At 47.3% G+C, this 14,655-nt stretch overlaps 6 protein-coding genes across 6 annotated transcripts; 3 read left to right on the top strand and 3 right to left on the bottom strand.

Moving 5' to 3' along the window:
- Positions 1–476: 476 nt before the first annotated feature.
- Positions 477–2,504, bottom strand: LACBIDRAFT_301184 (uncharacterized protein; the record flags this gene model as incomplete). Its single annotated transcript, XM_001874003.1, has 1 exon — positions 477–2,504. One exon carries the CDS (start codon positions 2,502–2,504, stop codon positions 477–479), a length of 2,028 nt encoding a protein of 675 aa, XP_001874038.1.
- A 101-nt stretch (positions 2,505–2,605) lies between these two features.
- On the top strand, positions 2,606–4,280 carry LACBIDRAFT_301185 (uncharacterized protein; the record flags this gene model as incomplete). Its single annotated transcript, XM_001873386.1, has 10 exons — positions 2,606–2,721; positions 2,778–2,905; positions 2,956–3,059; positions 3,116–3,207; positions 3,257–3,465; positions 3,514–3,654; positions 3,705–3,837; positions 3,887–3,989; positions 4,042–4,128; positions 4,176–4,280. 10 exons carry the CDS (start codon positions 2,606–2,608, stop codon positions 4,278–4,280), a joined length of 1,218 nt encoding a protein of 405 aa, XP_001873421.1.
- A 330-nt stretch (positions 4,281–4,610) lies between these two features.
- LACBIDRAFT_301186 (PhoX domain-containing protein) lies at positions 4,611–8,663 on the bottom strand (the record flags this gene model as incomplete). Its single annotated transcript, XM_001874004.1, has 8 exons — positions 4,611–4,762; positions 4,818–4,999; positions 5,052–5,557; positions 5,615–7,177; positions 7,226–7,362; positions 7,415–7,650; positions 7,698–7,720; positions 7,773–8,663. 8 exons carry the CDS (start codon positions 8,661–8,663, stop codon positions 4,611–4,613), a joined length of 3,690 nt encoding a protein of 1,229 aa, XP_001874039.1.
- Positions 8,664–8,898: 235 nt separating this feature from the next.
- On the top strand, positions 8,899–10,443 carry LACBIDRAFT_301187 (uncharacterized protein; the record flags this gene model as incomplete). The annotated part of the gene is made up of 12 exons (XM_001873387.1): positions 8,899–8,985; positions 9,042–9,206; positions 9,266–9,277; positions 9,325–9,349; positions 9,400–9,510; positions 9,560–9,603; positions 9,657–9,803; positions 9,857–9,970; positions 10,018–10,044; positions 10,095–10,227; positions 10,277–10,313; positions 10,365–10,443. 12 exons carry the CDS (start codon positions 8,899–8,901, stop codon positions 10,441–10,443), a joined length of 981 nt encoding a protein of 326 aa, XP_001873422.1.
- Positions 10,444–10,696: 253 nt separating this feature from the next.
- Positions 10,697–12,442, bottom strand: LACBIDRAFT_243581 (glycoside hydrolase family 5 protein; the record flags this gene model as incomplete). Its single annotated transcript, XM_001874005.1, has 10 exons — positions 10,697–11,119; positions 11,168–11,318; positions 11,378–11,406; positions 11,457–11,502; positions 11,550–11,663; positions 11,719–11,751; positions 11,808–11,829; positions 11,887–12,032; positions 12,083–12,246; positions 12,302–12,442. 10 exons carry the CDS (start codon positions 12,440–12,442, stop codon positions 10,697–10,699), a joined length of 1,269 nt encoding a protein of 422 aa, XP_001874040.1.
- Positions 12,443–12,965: 523 nt separating this feature from the next.
- Positions 12,966–14,638, top strand: LACBIDRAFT_181872 (uncharacterized protein; the record flags this gene model as incomplete). The annotated part of the gene is made up of 2 exons (XM_001873388.1): positions 12,966–13,551; positions 13,598–14,638. The coding sequence occupies 2 exons, from the start codon at positions 12,966–12,968 to the stop codon at positions 14,479–14,481; spliced, it is 1,470 nt and encodes a 489-aa protein (XP_001873423.1). The 3' UTR covers positions 14,482–14,638.
- Between the last annotated feature and the right edge of the window lie 17 nt (positions 14,639–14,655).

Here is a 14,655-nt window from a genome sequence, read left to right on the forward strand (position 1 = left end):
TTCCAGTCCGCCTAAGTAAAAGAGAATTGAATAATGACACTCCAATATACAAGAGCGAAGCGTACTTTCGCGACCTTCCCTTGACCAGCAGACTTCTTGGATGCCGGCGTAACCTTCTTCCCCGCCTTTTTGGATGGTGCCTGCGATGAATTAGAACAACACCGATGGGAGGACGACAAAGGGTGGCCAACCATTTCGGGGGTCAAGTTGGTGTTGCAAAGCTAGAGATTCTTGGTGGATGTCGCTAGCCAGCAAACCCTGCGACTCGAGGAGATGATCAAGAAATGGAAAGTGCACAGTGATCGCGGCTACATACCAAATTGGGCCAAATTCCGAAGAGGACAGTGGCATAAACTTGGCACAAACCGCCCTTTCACTTACCCGCTGGATTGCTTCTCCTCAATCTCGAAATTTATTGTAATTGATGTACTTCTGCCATACGAACGCAAGATATTTTTATTGTGTACAATTACATCCTACTTGCCGGAGTCCATCAAGATCTTGAGCGCTTGGGCTGCAGTTCGTTGAATGGGCTCGTTCGTCTTAACGCTGGGATTCTCGGTAACGTCTGCGAGTGATTCTATCAAACCAGCGTCCTTTGCTTCTTTGAAAATGGATTTTCGTGCGTCGCTGTAGAGGGCGACGAGGAAGTTAAGAATACAGACCACCCCCCGGTGCAAAAGTCCGGAGGCGTGCTGCGCTTGCCCTGAGCTGTCTGTGCTCTCGGAAGGAGAAATAAGCTGCGCCAGCATCGGCAGAAAGCGATGTCTATCAAGTTGCAAAGCGAGTAGAGCGCGGCAAGCGCCTGGAGAGGTTGTCAGCGTCGCAAGAGCTCCCGACGCGGCTAACCGAGTTGGAAGGTCGTCGACATCCGATAGCGCAAGGACTACTTGCAGTTTGGACATTGCAGATCCGAGGGTGTCCCCTCCACCGTATCTCTCAAATATCTCGTCCGAACCAGCAATGAGATTACAAATAAGTTCCATGGAGGCCCTCTGAACTAGTACGTGGTCTTCTAGAAGAAGAAGTTCCACCTTATTGATTAAGCCGTCAGCTTTTGCAATCCGCGTGGCGAGATCGGTGCTGTAAGAGGCGATATTCGTGAGAGCCATTGTACCCTCAAAGCGTTGCAACAAGTTCGACGAGGGGTGTGTGACCATGTGAGAGAATGGTGGGATCGCATCTATCATGGCGCCTACATTGGGACCGAAAACTTGTACAGGCGAGGACGTGATCGAGAGTTTTGCCAATGCCTGGATAGGTTCTACGTCAATAACGTTACGCATCAGTTCCCTGTTCGGTGGTTCACAAGATTCTCGAGATTCCTTGATGAGATTTTGCAAAACCCTCGCTCCTCCAGCTTGCAACACCTTGCCTCTATTTTCCTTATCTTCAACGATGCTCAGCAACGCTTTACCCACGTTGAGCCTCACTCCGCGACTATTCGTTTGTGACATCGCTGCTGAAAAGACTGGAAGTACACCTGCATCGATGAGACGGCGAACTCTCGCTCTAACGTGATCGTCACTGTCCAAGATAGATGGTTCCTGTGCAGAGAGTGATCCCTTCCCGGACTTGGTCATGGATTTCAGCTTTTCCACTTGAGACTGCTCTTCACTGAGGCGAGGGCGATAGCTGGTGATGTTGGTTATAATGGAGAGCACACCGTAGACCAACGAAAGGTTCCCACTTGTGACAGGTGAGTTTAGCTTTCGGTATGAGAAAAGGGAAAATATCCGTTTCAAAAACGCTGGATCTCTTGATAAAGTCTCTTTGATAGCTGGGTCGATAGTGAGGTAAGCCATCCCCTCGATAGCTTCTACCATCGATGACAGTTCTCCGTTGGTCATTATTATACTTTTCAAATTCTGAGCCAACGCGTCACTCTTGTCTGGTGCTTCATTTACGGGGTCATCAGCGCTCGCTCCTTTTTGAAGCTTGACCAGGGCGACAGTCGCGGCAGCCGCCACACGTTGGTTCTGCGTGTTTGTGACCTCCGATTCAAGCCAAAGGTTGACTCGAGGTGTCAGATGGGTACGACATTTTTTATGACCGCAGGCTTGGCCAATAAGATGGGCCGTTTCGTAAGCGAGGTCAGCGGAGGGTGAGAGGTCGACATTATCCATGATGTTGTCGATTACTCCTTCTTGAAGTAAAATCATGGATGCCGAGTCCCAGTCCACTTGAAAGAGAGCTGACAGAAAGGAAAGGCCAGTAATGATAGCTTGTTCCTCTGTATCGCCTACGAAATTTACCACCGAATCTTGAAATATACGTACAATATCCATTGTAGCAGCGTCATGATCCCCCCCTTTCGCCTTTGAACGAAGGGATTGGCAGAGGGATGATAGAATTAGATAGGCTGTCGAATGGACTGAAGCAGTGGAGTGTTTTGATCGAAAAGAAGAAATCAGACACAAGACTTCAGTTGGCAGCAAAGAAGATGAGGCCTGAACCTTCGCTAGGAGCTGGTTCAGACTAGAAGTTGTCGGGTCCGAAGACATAGAAGTGCTAGGGTAAATTGGCTTGGTAGAAGCAAGTGCAATCCTCAGAATTAGTTTGTCATCAGTGACCACCTCAAATCCTCCGAGTCCATCATTCCAAGATGTCCACTTCCAACATAAATTCAGAACTCAGAACGTCAAGGATCCAGTCGGGGGATATGGTGCTAGTGAGGCTACCAAACGGTGACGTGCGCAGCATCAAACCAGAGAGAGATTCGTGTGTACTGTTTTTTGAGGAACCAATTCACATATCCTCAACCAAACTTTCGACAGTACAGTGGTCATTGGGAAATTTGGCTCATTCTTTGCCAATGAACTCATCGATGAGCAATATGGGCTGACCTTCGAAATATTGGGGAAACACTTGAAGGTCGTGCCTCCTCGAACGCTGCAGGAGGTAGGTAGGTCTTGCGGATAATGACAAACTTCCCGCTCATTGATCTCTTTCCAGAGGATACCGATGCTACGAACGAATTGATCAACGATGGTGAATTTGTGCAACCCTTGACCCTAGAGGAGATACAGGCCTTAAAACAATCTGGTGTTCATGCATCTGTATGTTGCTCTGCTTCTGCATAAAAATCAGCTGATACAGACACGTACGAGTGTAGGACATAATTAAAAGGCAAATAGAGCAACATGCCAACTACTCTTTGAAAACTGAGTACAGCAAAGAGAAGTACAAAAAACGGAAGGAAGCAAAGTAAAATTTACTAATCTCTATTCTCATTGATGTTGACTTCGAGATAAAGGTACTCTAAATCATTTACCACGATCGAGCCAACTTTGTTCAATGTCTGCGAATACTGGTTCATTAAGGATCAGAATCGAATACGCGATATTCGAATCGACTCGCTGTCACAAATACTGAACTTAGCAAATATTCGACCAGGAGGCAAGTACCTTGCCATCGATGACGCCTCGGGCATAGTGGTCTCTGGAATTCTGGAAAGACTAGGAGGTATTTGTATTCCGAATTAGTGGTCGCTTCAATCTAAACGTTTATAAGGTGAAGGGAAGCTAATCACTATATGTGATACCGACTCTCCTCCTGCCTATCCTGTCATGTCGCAAATGAACTTCAAAACTGGGATCACCACTGTGCTTGCGTCCCTTAACTGGGCCACATGCCAGAAAGACTATACGCCAGGTTCTTTTTCAACAATTCTAATCTTTGTAGCCTCCACTGATTGCCAGCAGTGTTGCCCCCGTCTGAACTACCTTCTGATCAAATCAGATCCGAACGACAAAAATCTCGACTCAATAAGCGAAAAGCTGCTTTGGATTTTCTAAACAAAACTCGTGATGACCTCTTCGCTGGAGGATTCGACGGGTTTGTTTGTCTTCACTCTGAACTTGTCAACATCTCACAAACTAACAAGTCTCATCGTGGCGAGCGAGTATGAACCCCATTCAATCATTGAGAAAATGGCACCGTACCTGGCCGGTTCCGCCTCGATTGTGGTCCATACTCCTCACGTCCAAGTAAGTGCGAGAGATTCGTCCCGTTGCTCATCCATCTCACTCCCATATTGAGGTTGCGGCCGACTTACAAACGAGGCTCCGAAATCTTCCCCAGTATCTTTGCCCAACTGTCACAGAGTCTTGGTTACGCCGCTACCAGGTCCGTCCTCACGCTCATGCTCTCGCTTGTAGCTGAGTTAAGGACAGGTACTCCCCGGCCGAACTCATCCAACAATGGCCATGTCTGGGTCAGGAGGTTTTATCATGCATGCGATTAAAATGTTAGTGGCTTTTCACTATTCAAACGATTGATCACAGCACATAATCGTAAATGTCATTAGTATCGATGACCCTAATGCTTCTTACATCCAAGCCTATGGACATCCCAAAGCGAAGCAAACAAGCTCCGAAACTGTACGTGAATATCGAGCATAGAAGGCTTTTCTAACCCTGCTCGGTTTCAGAAATCTGAAGATGCTTCCATGTCTAATGTATGTCGACCTTGGTCAAATTAGTCACAGCCGCCCTAACCCATCTAGGTCGATTGAAAATCGAAATCGAATAGCATTAGCCAGGCGGAGTTGATTTCTCAGGAATTGAGCTTGATTCAGGGAATAGAGCTGCGAAGACCTACTGAACGGATTAGTTTATATTTGATAGTAGCACAGTATCACCAGCCTCGTCAATTATCACATAGGCTATATGCTGATTGAGGCGGCGGTTTTGAAGCACGGCAAATATCCGCCTTGCTCCGCGTCTGGCATTGGTTCTCCCAATCATGTTTGCGGCCAAATCTTGATAATCCATTGATAAGCATATTGGTATGACCATCTGATATGATTTACACACCAGGTACTAGCGATGAGAGCTTTCGATTGGCCTCGTCTCGAGTTCGAATCTTCTCCTCCGCAGAGCGGGGAACACCGGGAGGCTTGAGCTTACCTCCTGGCCAGAGAGCATCTCGAAATAGATTGACAAAGGACATTACGCGTGTTTCTCTGAGCAGTTCCTTGACATTTTCTCGGACTCTCCTACGGGTTCGTGTTAGAAACAGCGGGTATACAGTGCGTGGAAAAGGAAAACCTCTCAATAGTCCCTCCGAGCACTTGTTGTAAAATGATCACGATAGCTTGTCGCCGAAGCCAGTTGTTCTTCTTGTTAAGCTCGAATACGGCAAGGACGAGGTCACATATTGGGGCCGAAAAAGTGGATGTGCTACTCTCTCCTTCGAGTGGTTTCAAATCCCCAGAAAGTTTCATTAACGTTGCTTCCGATGCACCTCTTCCAGACGCATTCAAAGCTTGTGCAACAAGATCTTCATCATTAACGCCTGATCCGACAATGCCAGCGAATTCCGCCGCCTGCCGTGTAAGGCGCTGAATCATAACATCCAGCATAGACGGCCCAAAGAACATGTCGTCAATGCTCTCTGCAACGGAGCGATATACATTGCGCACAAGATCAGTGCCAGAGAAGGCCACGGGGACCTTGGAGCTACTTTGGTGTCTTGCCGCAATGAACGGAGATTCGCGAGAGAGGAAGGCCCTAAGTTCAGGGCTTTCGCAAACAATCGGGATTGCAACGACATTCTGCAAGATAAAGTCAATAAAGCCAGAAAATGAAAATGATCGAGTAGAACTACTTACCTGTAAATACTTTTCCAGTGCATTTTTTCGGTTATCAAAAAAATTGCCTGAAAGACTTGGTACCAATCTCTTCCCCGGAAAATCGAGATTTTTAATCAAGGCATATCGCTCTCGCAACTTGTTATGCATAGTCAGAAATTCGTTATATCGTCTTGCAACGACCCATCCCGAAGAGAAACTCCCGTCATTAGCCAACTGCTGGACCTCAACAAGATAACGCACAACCGATTTGCCATCCTCGTCGGCGACAGCAGAGTTGACAATGGCTACCTTGGTACGATCAGAAAGAAGGCGATTGGCTGATTCTTGCTGTTCATATTGTTGTTTTTGGAATTGAAGTTCCCGAAGCTCCCTATTCATGGAAGACTTCGATCTCATGAGCAGTCTTAACTCCTGGGTATCCCCTGTTAGTTCCGCTTTCTTGATCAAGCTATCCAACATAGCATCTTGAACTTGAAGATTTGTTATATTGTCTCCAAGTCGAGCTATCTCGTAAGACAGCTGAAGGTCGCCAGGAGCAGCAAGTTGAAAGGATCTGGCATAGTCACTCGAACCCTCTGGTTCACCCTCATCACCCTCCTCAGGATCGACTGCGTTAGTCTGGTCCTCAAAAACTCCTTGCCGCTTTCGACCATCCGCCATACCAATGGACTTCAAGGATCGCGAATCACCCAAATTCTCGGCAATGATCGGCCTGTCATTCTGCTCCTGCTCGAGTGCCATTATGTCCGTTAAGGCTGCTTGAATTGCCTCCATCCTCTTTTCTTCAGCCCTTTGCATCGCATCCTCAGGATCATTGAACAAGGGCGCCCTTGATGTGTCGGACGACGGGTCTGAAATCGGAGACATCAAAACCTCAATACTTGTCGGTATGTAAGAAAAGCGGTTCGAGGTAGCGCTGGCTGAGCGCTGAATTCCCGACGCAGCAGGTGGATCTGTCCGAGGTGAAATTTGAGATGGGAGGCCGGGGCGGTGTTTGGAAGATACTGGAGGTTGCTCTTCTGCGACGGAGGATGAAAGTGATTCTATATCTTTCGCAAACGGATCCGTTTGGATTTGGTTGCTTGCCGAGGCGGTATCCCCAATCGCCCTGAACCATAACTCCGATCTCTCGAAATCGTCAAAATCATGTTCCATCTCTTGTTCAATTTGCTTTTGGGCCAACATGACACTTCTACGCACTCGACGTTGAGCAGCAAGAGACGGATTAGGATCGCGTGCGAACTCTTGTATTATACCAACATGTTTCTTTGATATGGAAGCCAGGTCTGGGTATACAGAGGGGCCTGAAAAGTAGAGATTGTTGATCATTGATATGTCCTCTTTGACGGTGGTATAGGAGGAAGGGTCTTGGATTATTTCCTCTTCATCGTCAGATAAATCTGATTCGATTGATTCCAGAGGGTTCTTGAAACTTTCGACAGTAAGCCAGAATTGAACAGGCAATGACCTGCGCCGTCGGTCCATAAATTCCATGAAATAAGAGAGCGAACTGGGATTCCTAAGGACGTCACGTAGAGAGAGACCCGATTTTGAACCCGCATCCTGATATATCGACTGACGCTAAAGAAAACTCTCAGTACGCCTCGCGTTATCATGTTAGAAAACTACCGATTGATCTTGCTCTTCGCCACCAAGAACAACTATTCTTTCCTCGACTTTCCGTTTCGCTGTGTAAAGCCTATCTAGAAAGGCGACAACATCTTCAGTTTTTTCTCCGTTGATCCAATCTTCCTTCTCGTGGTTTGCTGCAAATTGAGATATAAATTCAATGCCAAAAGCAAAATCAATTTAGCACACCAAGCAAGACTCTCGTTCTACGTATTTCGCCAACAACGTCATTCTTGAGTCTCCGTGCGTCAAGTAAAGAAGAGCATTTATTGATGCTCTGCAAAAACGACTCGAACTGCCGCATATTTGTGCGAATGGTAATTCTTTCCGTTACAACAGACTCGAGGGGGTCGGCCGTAGCCACTCGACTTTGAGGCCGAGGAATTTGGGCTTCTAGGACATTCCGCACTTTGGAGATTAATTTTCTGCGGGTTGTCAGTGATTGTGAGGAAAGCTTTTGTGGTTTACTGACTGCTGATGGATAGCAGCGCCAGCCTTAATAACACCATCAACATGGATCTTCTTGATACAGTTCGATCTCACGCACCACTTGGTCAATGGCTTTATTCCAAAAGTCGGGATCTGCAACCATCTCCACAACAGGGTATAAAACAGAACAAACAACAATCTCCCTTACGACTATCCGTAAGGCCTTGCTCCTACTCTCCCTTTGAGGCAAAATGAGAGGGAGAGCCTTGTCAACAAGTTGCCTGAGATGCATCTCTTCAGTTTGACGCGTGAAGGTAGTGGATAAGTTCTCAATCGCCGGGTGTAACTTCCCTTCACCCTTGGCAGCGTAGCGACTAGCGAGAAGCAGATCGAGCTCTTCAGACTGCGTCAATCGACGCTCAAGCCCAGCACCACGTAGTGCAATTTCGGATTGGCGGAACTGTTCAATATGGGCCGTGACTTTGGGCAATATACGTTTTACGACAAGCGATGATACGTCGATACCGGCAGCCCTATCAGCAAATTGTTCGAGTGAAGCATGTATGACAGACGAAACAGCGCTGGGAAACGCAGGCGAGTTAGAGATATCTTTGTACCAACTTGATACAAAATCTCGGACAACCATGTTGACAATTTCATTCAGCGCTATTGAGAGCTCGGGTGCGTCTGGATACAGCAATGGAAATGATGGTGGGGTGTTTTGGGACCATTTTGAACGCGTCTGTACAGCTTGCCATGCAGCCGGAGTTGAGAATGCAAAAGGTCTTGCTGCTCGACACAATTGTGGACGAGGCACTGGACGAAATACGTCCAGGGTCCAACCCAGATAAATGGAAAGAATCAGGAATGCTAGGGCAAGGGCGAAAATCAAGAGAGGTGAGAGCAGGAGGAGAGCAACAGGCGAGGATATAATTCTGGAGATTATTGGAAGGATAACAGCCAGTATGCCAACAAAAACGAATGTCGAAGTTCCAAATGGGTAGTTCATTGCTCCGGCGTCCAGAAGAGAGATAGTGGAAGTGTCGTTATGAATGCTTGATCAATGCTTGATCGCCATTTGGTCGTTGAACGTTGAACGTTGAGCGTTGAGCAGAAAGCCGTGACATCACATGACCATTGACCGGGACCTGTGTTGGTATTAATATCTTTTGTTCGGACTCTGTCTCTCCTCCCGACTTAGATCCAGGCAAGCCCGCGCGAATTCCATTCCTTTTAGCGTGCGTATGTCTGGAAGTACACCTTACCGCGATGCTCGGTCAATATCGACGGCTGAGGGATTCCTATGTGGCGGTCTTGCAGCATGTATGGCGGCAAGTACCCCGTTGAAGTTAAATTAGTGAGGAAACTGAATTGCCCTTGCACATAGGTGACTGTGTCAAATCCTGCAGAAGTTGCGAAGACCCGTCTTCAGCTTCAAGGGGAATTGGCGAAAGAAGGTGTCAAGAAGGTTTACAACAATGCACTTGACGTGTTTGGAAAAACGTGGAAGAACGAAGGCATAAAAGGCTTGCAACGAGGTCTCGGTCCCGCTGTCAGTTCAGCCATTTTACTATCTTTATGATTCTCCTTCCTTAATCGATCTTCTACCAGTATGCATACCAAGTAAGATGAAGCAACTCAAATCTCACATCCACTTGACCTCGCTTTAGATTCTTTTGAACGGCTCACGGCTAGGTTTGCGTCGACTTAAATTCTGATTCTCCGCCTTGAGTATACCTTCTCAGGGTTTTATGAGCCTTTTCGCCATGCCTTGAATAGATTCATCGGCCGCTCGGCCGAAGACCAGATACCCTTTACATCTGTGATCGCTGGAGCCTCTAGTGGGGCGGTTGGAGGTAGATAATATACTCTCCGATTTGCTTTGGCAGTCTCTGACGACAACAGCCTCCCTTGGAAACCCCTTATTTCTAATCAAGGCCCGAATGCAGGTTCGTTTCATTAACTGACAGATGCCCACGGCATTGATGCTGTAGACATTCAGGCATTCTCCCCGGCGCTACCTGTGGGCGCTCAACACTTCTACAAAAGCTCTTTTCATGCGCTTGCGACAATATTTCATGCTGAAGGTGTTCGGGGACTAGTTCGAGGAATAGACGCTGCTATTCTTCGAACTTCGATGGGATCGTCTGTCAGCATTTTCATGATTTTTTGCACGAAAGTTCCTTGACTACATCACCAAAGGTTCAATTACCCAGCTATATTTTTGCGAAGAACCAACTGGTAAAGCATGACATCTTACCAGCCAACAGCACATGGACTTTTTTGGCAAGCAGCAGTATCTCTGGGGCGTGTGTCGTGCGTGATTTGTTTTTTGACGAAACCGGCTTCTAAAGAGAGGGCAGTGTGTTGTTATGCAACCTGCTGATACGGTAGGTCATCGCATAATCGCTGCGCTGTCAGAGGATGAAATGCTTTGCAGGCTTTGACACGCATGTATAACCAACCCACCATCCTGGGTCCAGATGGCAAGACAAGAGGGGCTCTGTACAAGAATCCCATAGACTGTCTGTGGAAGACGTTTAAAGCAGAAGGCGTTCGAGGTTGGTACAAAGGTGAGCCTTTTCCTCGTGATTTACATGCTCCAACCTGAGTGCGCCACAGGATCCACGGCCCATTTTTTACGCATTGCTCCGCACACGTAGGATAGCGTTTATTTTCATTAAAGCGCGCAAAACTGACGCCACTTTAGGATCATTACTCTAACAATGAACGACATTATTATCGATCTCTACAAGACAGCAAAGTATGGCCGCAAGGACGAGCCATAAATCATTTAGACTACACCTTCGATGATCAGCGCCATCGAGTTAGAGTTTCCCAGAACTTGATATATATCCCTTGATGGATAATTCGTGGTGCTCCTCTTTTTTAGTTAACTACTTAGAATGACGATTGATGAGGGTTTTAGTGTACCTGGTACTTATTATTTCACTGTAATCTACAACAGACTAAGGACGGTATGGAAAGGAGAGTGTTGCGAGTAAACCAGAATACAGGACGTACGACTCACGGTAATGAGGTTTAATTACAGATCTTAGGATATATGAAATTCGTGGGGTCCTGAGGAATCCATCCGTTGGCCAGGCCTGCCTGGTACGACCACTCGTCTGCTATTTCTGTTTTCCATGTCCACTGAATCCACCCTTGAGCCTTCTCGTACGATTGAACTTGTGCTTCCCAAAACTGTCTGAGGAACATTTTGAAACTTTGGCTGAAGGTCCACGCCTTGCCAGTCATACCCGCACAGGTACCGACGGCGGTAGAACCGGGAAACGTCCCATCGTACCGAGCGCCTACTCCGCGGCCGTTGAGATATTTGGCACAATCAGTTGCTGCGGGGGTCCACTCGCCCACCACAACCCAGAGACCAGCTGGTGATGTTGACAACGTTGATTGGGTACTGCATGCAACTTGGATATGCTGCGAATTTGTTCTTTGATTCTCCTACCAATCCTTTAGCGATTGTAAAGACTGAAATCTCGCAGAACCTACTGGGGTTGAAAAGACTTGGTAGATGTGAGTATCAAGGATTACGCCCTGCCAGTTTGGTGGGTTCATAAAACCTTTCCAGTAATCCTGTGACTGAAAGGCGTCATGAATCATTACAACCGTGTTGCTTTGCGTCGCGTTTCCATATGGTTGGCTGTTGTACGTCGGTCCGTAAGCAATTGAACGACGTAAATAAATCCTAAGTATAATTACCGGATATTTGCATAGCTATCGTACCAATACTACCCCAAAGTCATTAGTATATGCCTGACACGGTGTTGGAAGGACGAACTTGTTTCGTGGCTGTGAGCACATCGTTACCAAAGAATCCAGCCGGCCTGCATAGCTTGAGCATAGAATATACATAGCATTGATGAGACCTTACTCGTTCAAAGGGGCTATAATAGGCACTACATCCGTTGTATCTTTGAACATGGAAGCAATTGTTTGAATGATCTTGTTGGAACGATTGATGTTTGACTGGGAAGTGTGCCAAAGGCTGGTTGTTTCAATTAATGTTGTTTCTGTTTGTGCGAATCATCGTGCATGCTCACGGATAATTCATCTTCTGACCGGAATTATCAAAACTAAGTACAAAGAAGTTGAAATTAGCGGGAAAACGCTTAACGGAGTAGATACTTACCCATTCTGACTTCCTGGCACACCTATATGCGCATATATTGTCAATAAAATGATGCAAAACCCTCCAGGGAAGAACCCACCATGAAGATCAACGATGACTTTCAGCCTGTGGCTTTGCGCCCAATTTATTGCCTTGTACAAATATTGCAATTGGCCTTGAATATAGGGTTCACCGGGTGCGACCTCAAAAGCCCAATATCCGATCGGCAACCGGACATGGTTGAGACTAAAAGAATAATGAATTGAAGCTTCGAACGTAACAGTCAATATAGCTACCCAGCTGCTGATATGGCTGCGAAATCGGCCTCTGTAATCCAAGTGTCCCAATGGTTACGAAGAGTATTCAAGGCCTTGGTCGGGTCTTGATATTGGCCAAAGGTCCATTCATCTATTATGCGTGAATCGCCAGTGTTGTCAAAAAGAGAGGGCGTGATCCATGGCTAAGAAACACAATTAGCAAGGGCGGGGATGGTATCCACGAGTAAATCGCTTGACCTCAAGAACTAACCAACCGCCAAGGTTAACACCGCGAACGTTTTCAGAACCATACGGGAAGCCAAAGTTCAAGGCGCAGATGGAAGGGATGGGAGAGAGGCTGAGGGCCGTGAATGCGACGGAACGAATGAGGGCAACCATAAAAGAGTGTGGTTCTAGCAGGGAATATATTGAGAAGGGGCGTCGGATGCAACGAAGAGTAGGTTACTTATAGCGCCTCATTATATGGCCAAAGCGACGATCGATCGGTGGATCTTTCTACAATTTTTTTTCTCGGGAGGGGGGACAGCAAGTGGATGCAAGAACCTGATGCAACGATACTTCGGAGTTGGTATACGAGTATGTAGTGATGCAGAAACCAGCCATACTGCTGTTGTAGGCGCATGACTGATGGAGTCCTCCATTACCCATGAGGACAAGTTCAACGGATCAGAGGCAATAACCAACGCGGGGTGAGCTTGCAACTTGCCTCGGAATGCCTACAAAAGCTCAGCCAGCTAGCAGAGCGACAATCAAGAAGGTATCCCTACTACTTACATGCACTGGCGAGCCTGAGTTAAACTTGAACTTCTTATGAGGTCATGATCACAAGCAACCAAGCATGTGCAAACATTTCGGGGGACATGAGAAGCACTGAATCATTATCAGCTACAGATCAACCATCATGACCATCGACGATATTCGTAAGCGATACGAGGCTAGTGGTCAAGGCCACCTCCTAAAGTTTTGGGAAACGCTCTCTGAAGACGATCAGGCCAAACTTTTGGCCCAGCTAGATGCTCTTGACATAGAACGTGTTAATCGCATCTACTCAAAGGCAATCTCCTCCGAAACCGCAGAAGTCGATCCTGCCGATTCTATAGAGCCTCTTCCAACAGGGGCTTCAGAGTCAGTTTCTGATTTGAAGAAGAATGCTGAATGGCGTCAGACTGGATTAGAGGCTATTGCGCGAGGCGAGGTGGGGGTGCTTTTGATGGCAGGCGGACAGGGAACGAGGCTTGGTAGTAGTGCTCCGAAGGGTTGCTACGACATTGGACTCCCCTCCCACAAGTCGCTGTTCCAATACCAGGCTGAGCGGATTGCGCGCTTGCAGACACTGGCAGAGTTGGAAGCTAAGAGGCCCGTCGGCTCTGTAGTCATTCCCTGGTATATCATGACCAGTGGTCCAACACGTCGCGAGACAGAGGATTATTTCAAGAAAAATTCTTACTTCGGCCTTGATCCTAACAATGTGATACTTTTTGAACAAGGTGGGGGCGTCGTTTCAGCTAACTGCTATATGCTGAGAGGACCTAGGAACTCTGCCTTGCCTGACTATGGACGGGAAGGTGATACTCGAGACTCCTTCTCGGGTCGCCGTAGCACCGGATGGAAATGGCGGGCTTTATGCCGCCACTCGGTCGCCGTTTTCGTCTGAGGACCCTACTCAAACGGTCCTGTCCGATCTGGCCAAACGAAAGGTCCTTTACGTTCATGCGTACTGCGTGGACAATTGCCTCGTACGAGTCGCAGATCCCGTCTTCCTTGGTTACAGCATTCAGAAACAAGCTGACTGTGCTGCAAAAGTAGTTCCAAAAACTCACCCTGCGGAGTCCGTCGGCGTCGTCGCTCGTCGCGGGACCAAATACAGTGTCGTGGAATACTCTGAGATTTCGAGAGAGCAGGCAGAGCGACGTGATTCTTCTGGTGAATTGACCTTCCGGGCCGCCAACATTGCAAATCACTTTTACACCACCGCCTATCTGAACGAAGTAGAGACATTCGAAGACGAACTCGCTTTTCATATTGCACGCAAGAAGATTCCCTATGTCGACCTAGAGAGTGGCGAGTCAGTGAAACCAACAAAACCAAACGGAATGAAGTTGGAAAGATTTGTTTTCGATGTCTTCCCATTCACGAAGCGGTTTGCCGTGTTGGAGGTTGAAAGGAGCGAGGAATTCAGTCCTTTAAAGAACGCCTCAGGGACAGGATCAGATGATCCCGAGACAAGTCGTCGGGACCTCCTTGCACAACAAAAAAGATTCTTGGAGGCAGCTGGGGCAAAGGTGGAAGAAGGCGTTGAGATTGAAATCTCGCCTCTCGTGAGCTATGCAGGCGAAGGGTTGGAAAGCGTGAAAGGAAAGACTTTTACAAGGTCAGGAACGGTATCGCAGGTGGAAGAATTGGACGCTTTAGCATGAACAGAGTACACATACGCGGGAAGGCAAATATGCCATGGAACATCTTAATCGATACCCATAGACATTTTCGAACGGACTTTGGCATCTCACGTTGTGTTGGTTTTGTAGGGACCTTGAAGGTTTTTTTTGTGATGCAAATTTTGATATCCGTGCTGAGAGCTGGCTGGTGAACAA

The sequence above is a fragment of the Laccaria bicolor genome, genomic scaffold (genome assembly GCF_000143565.1).
Source record: "Laccaria bicolor S238N-H82 LACBIscaffold_1 genomic scaffold, whole genome shotgun sequence".
NCBI classification, from domain to species: domain Eukaryota; kingdom Fungi; phylum Basidiomycota; class Agaricomycetes; order Agaricales; family Hydnangiaceae; genus Laccaria; species Laccaria bicolor.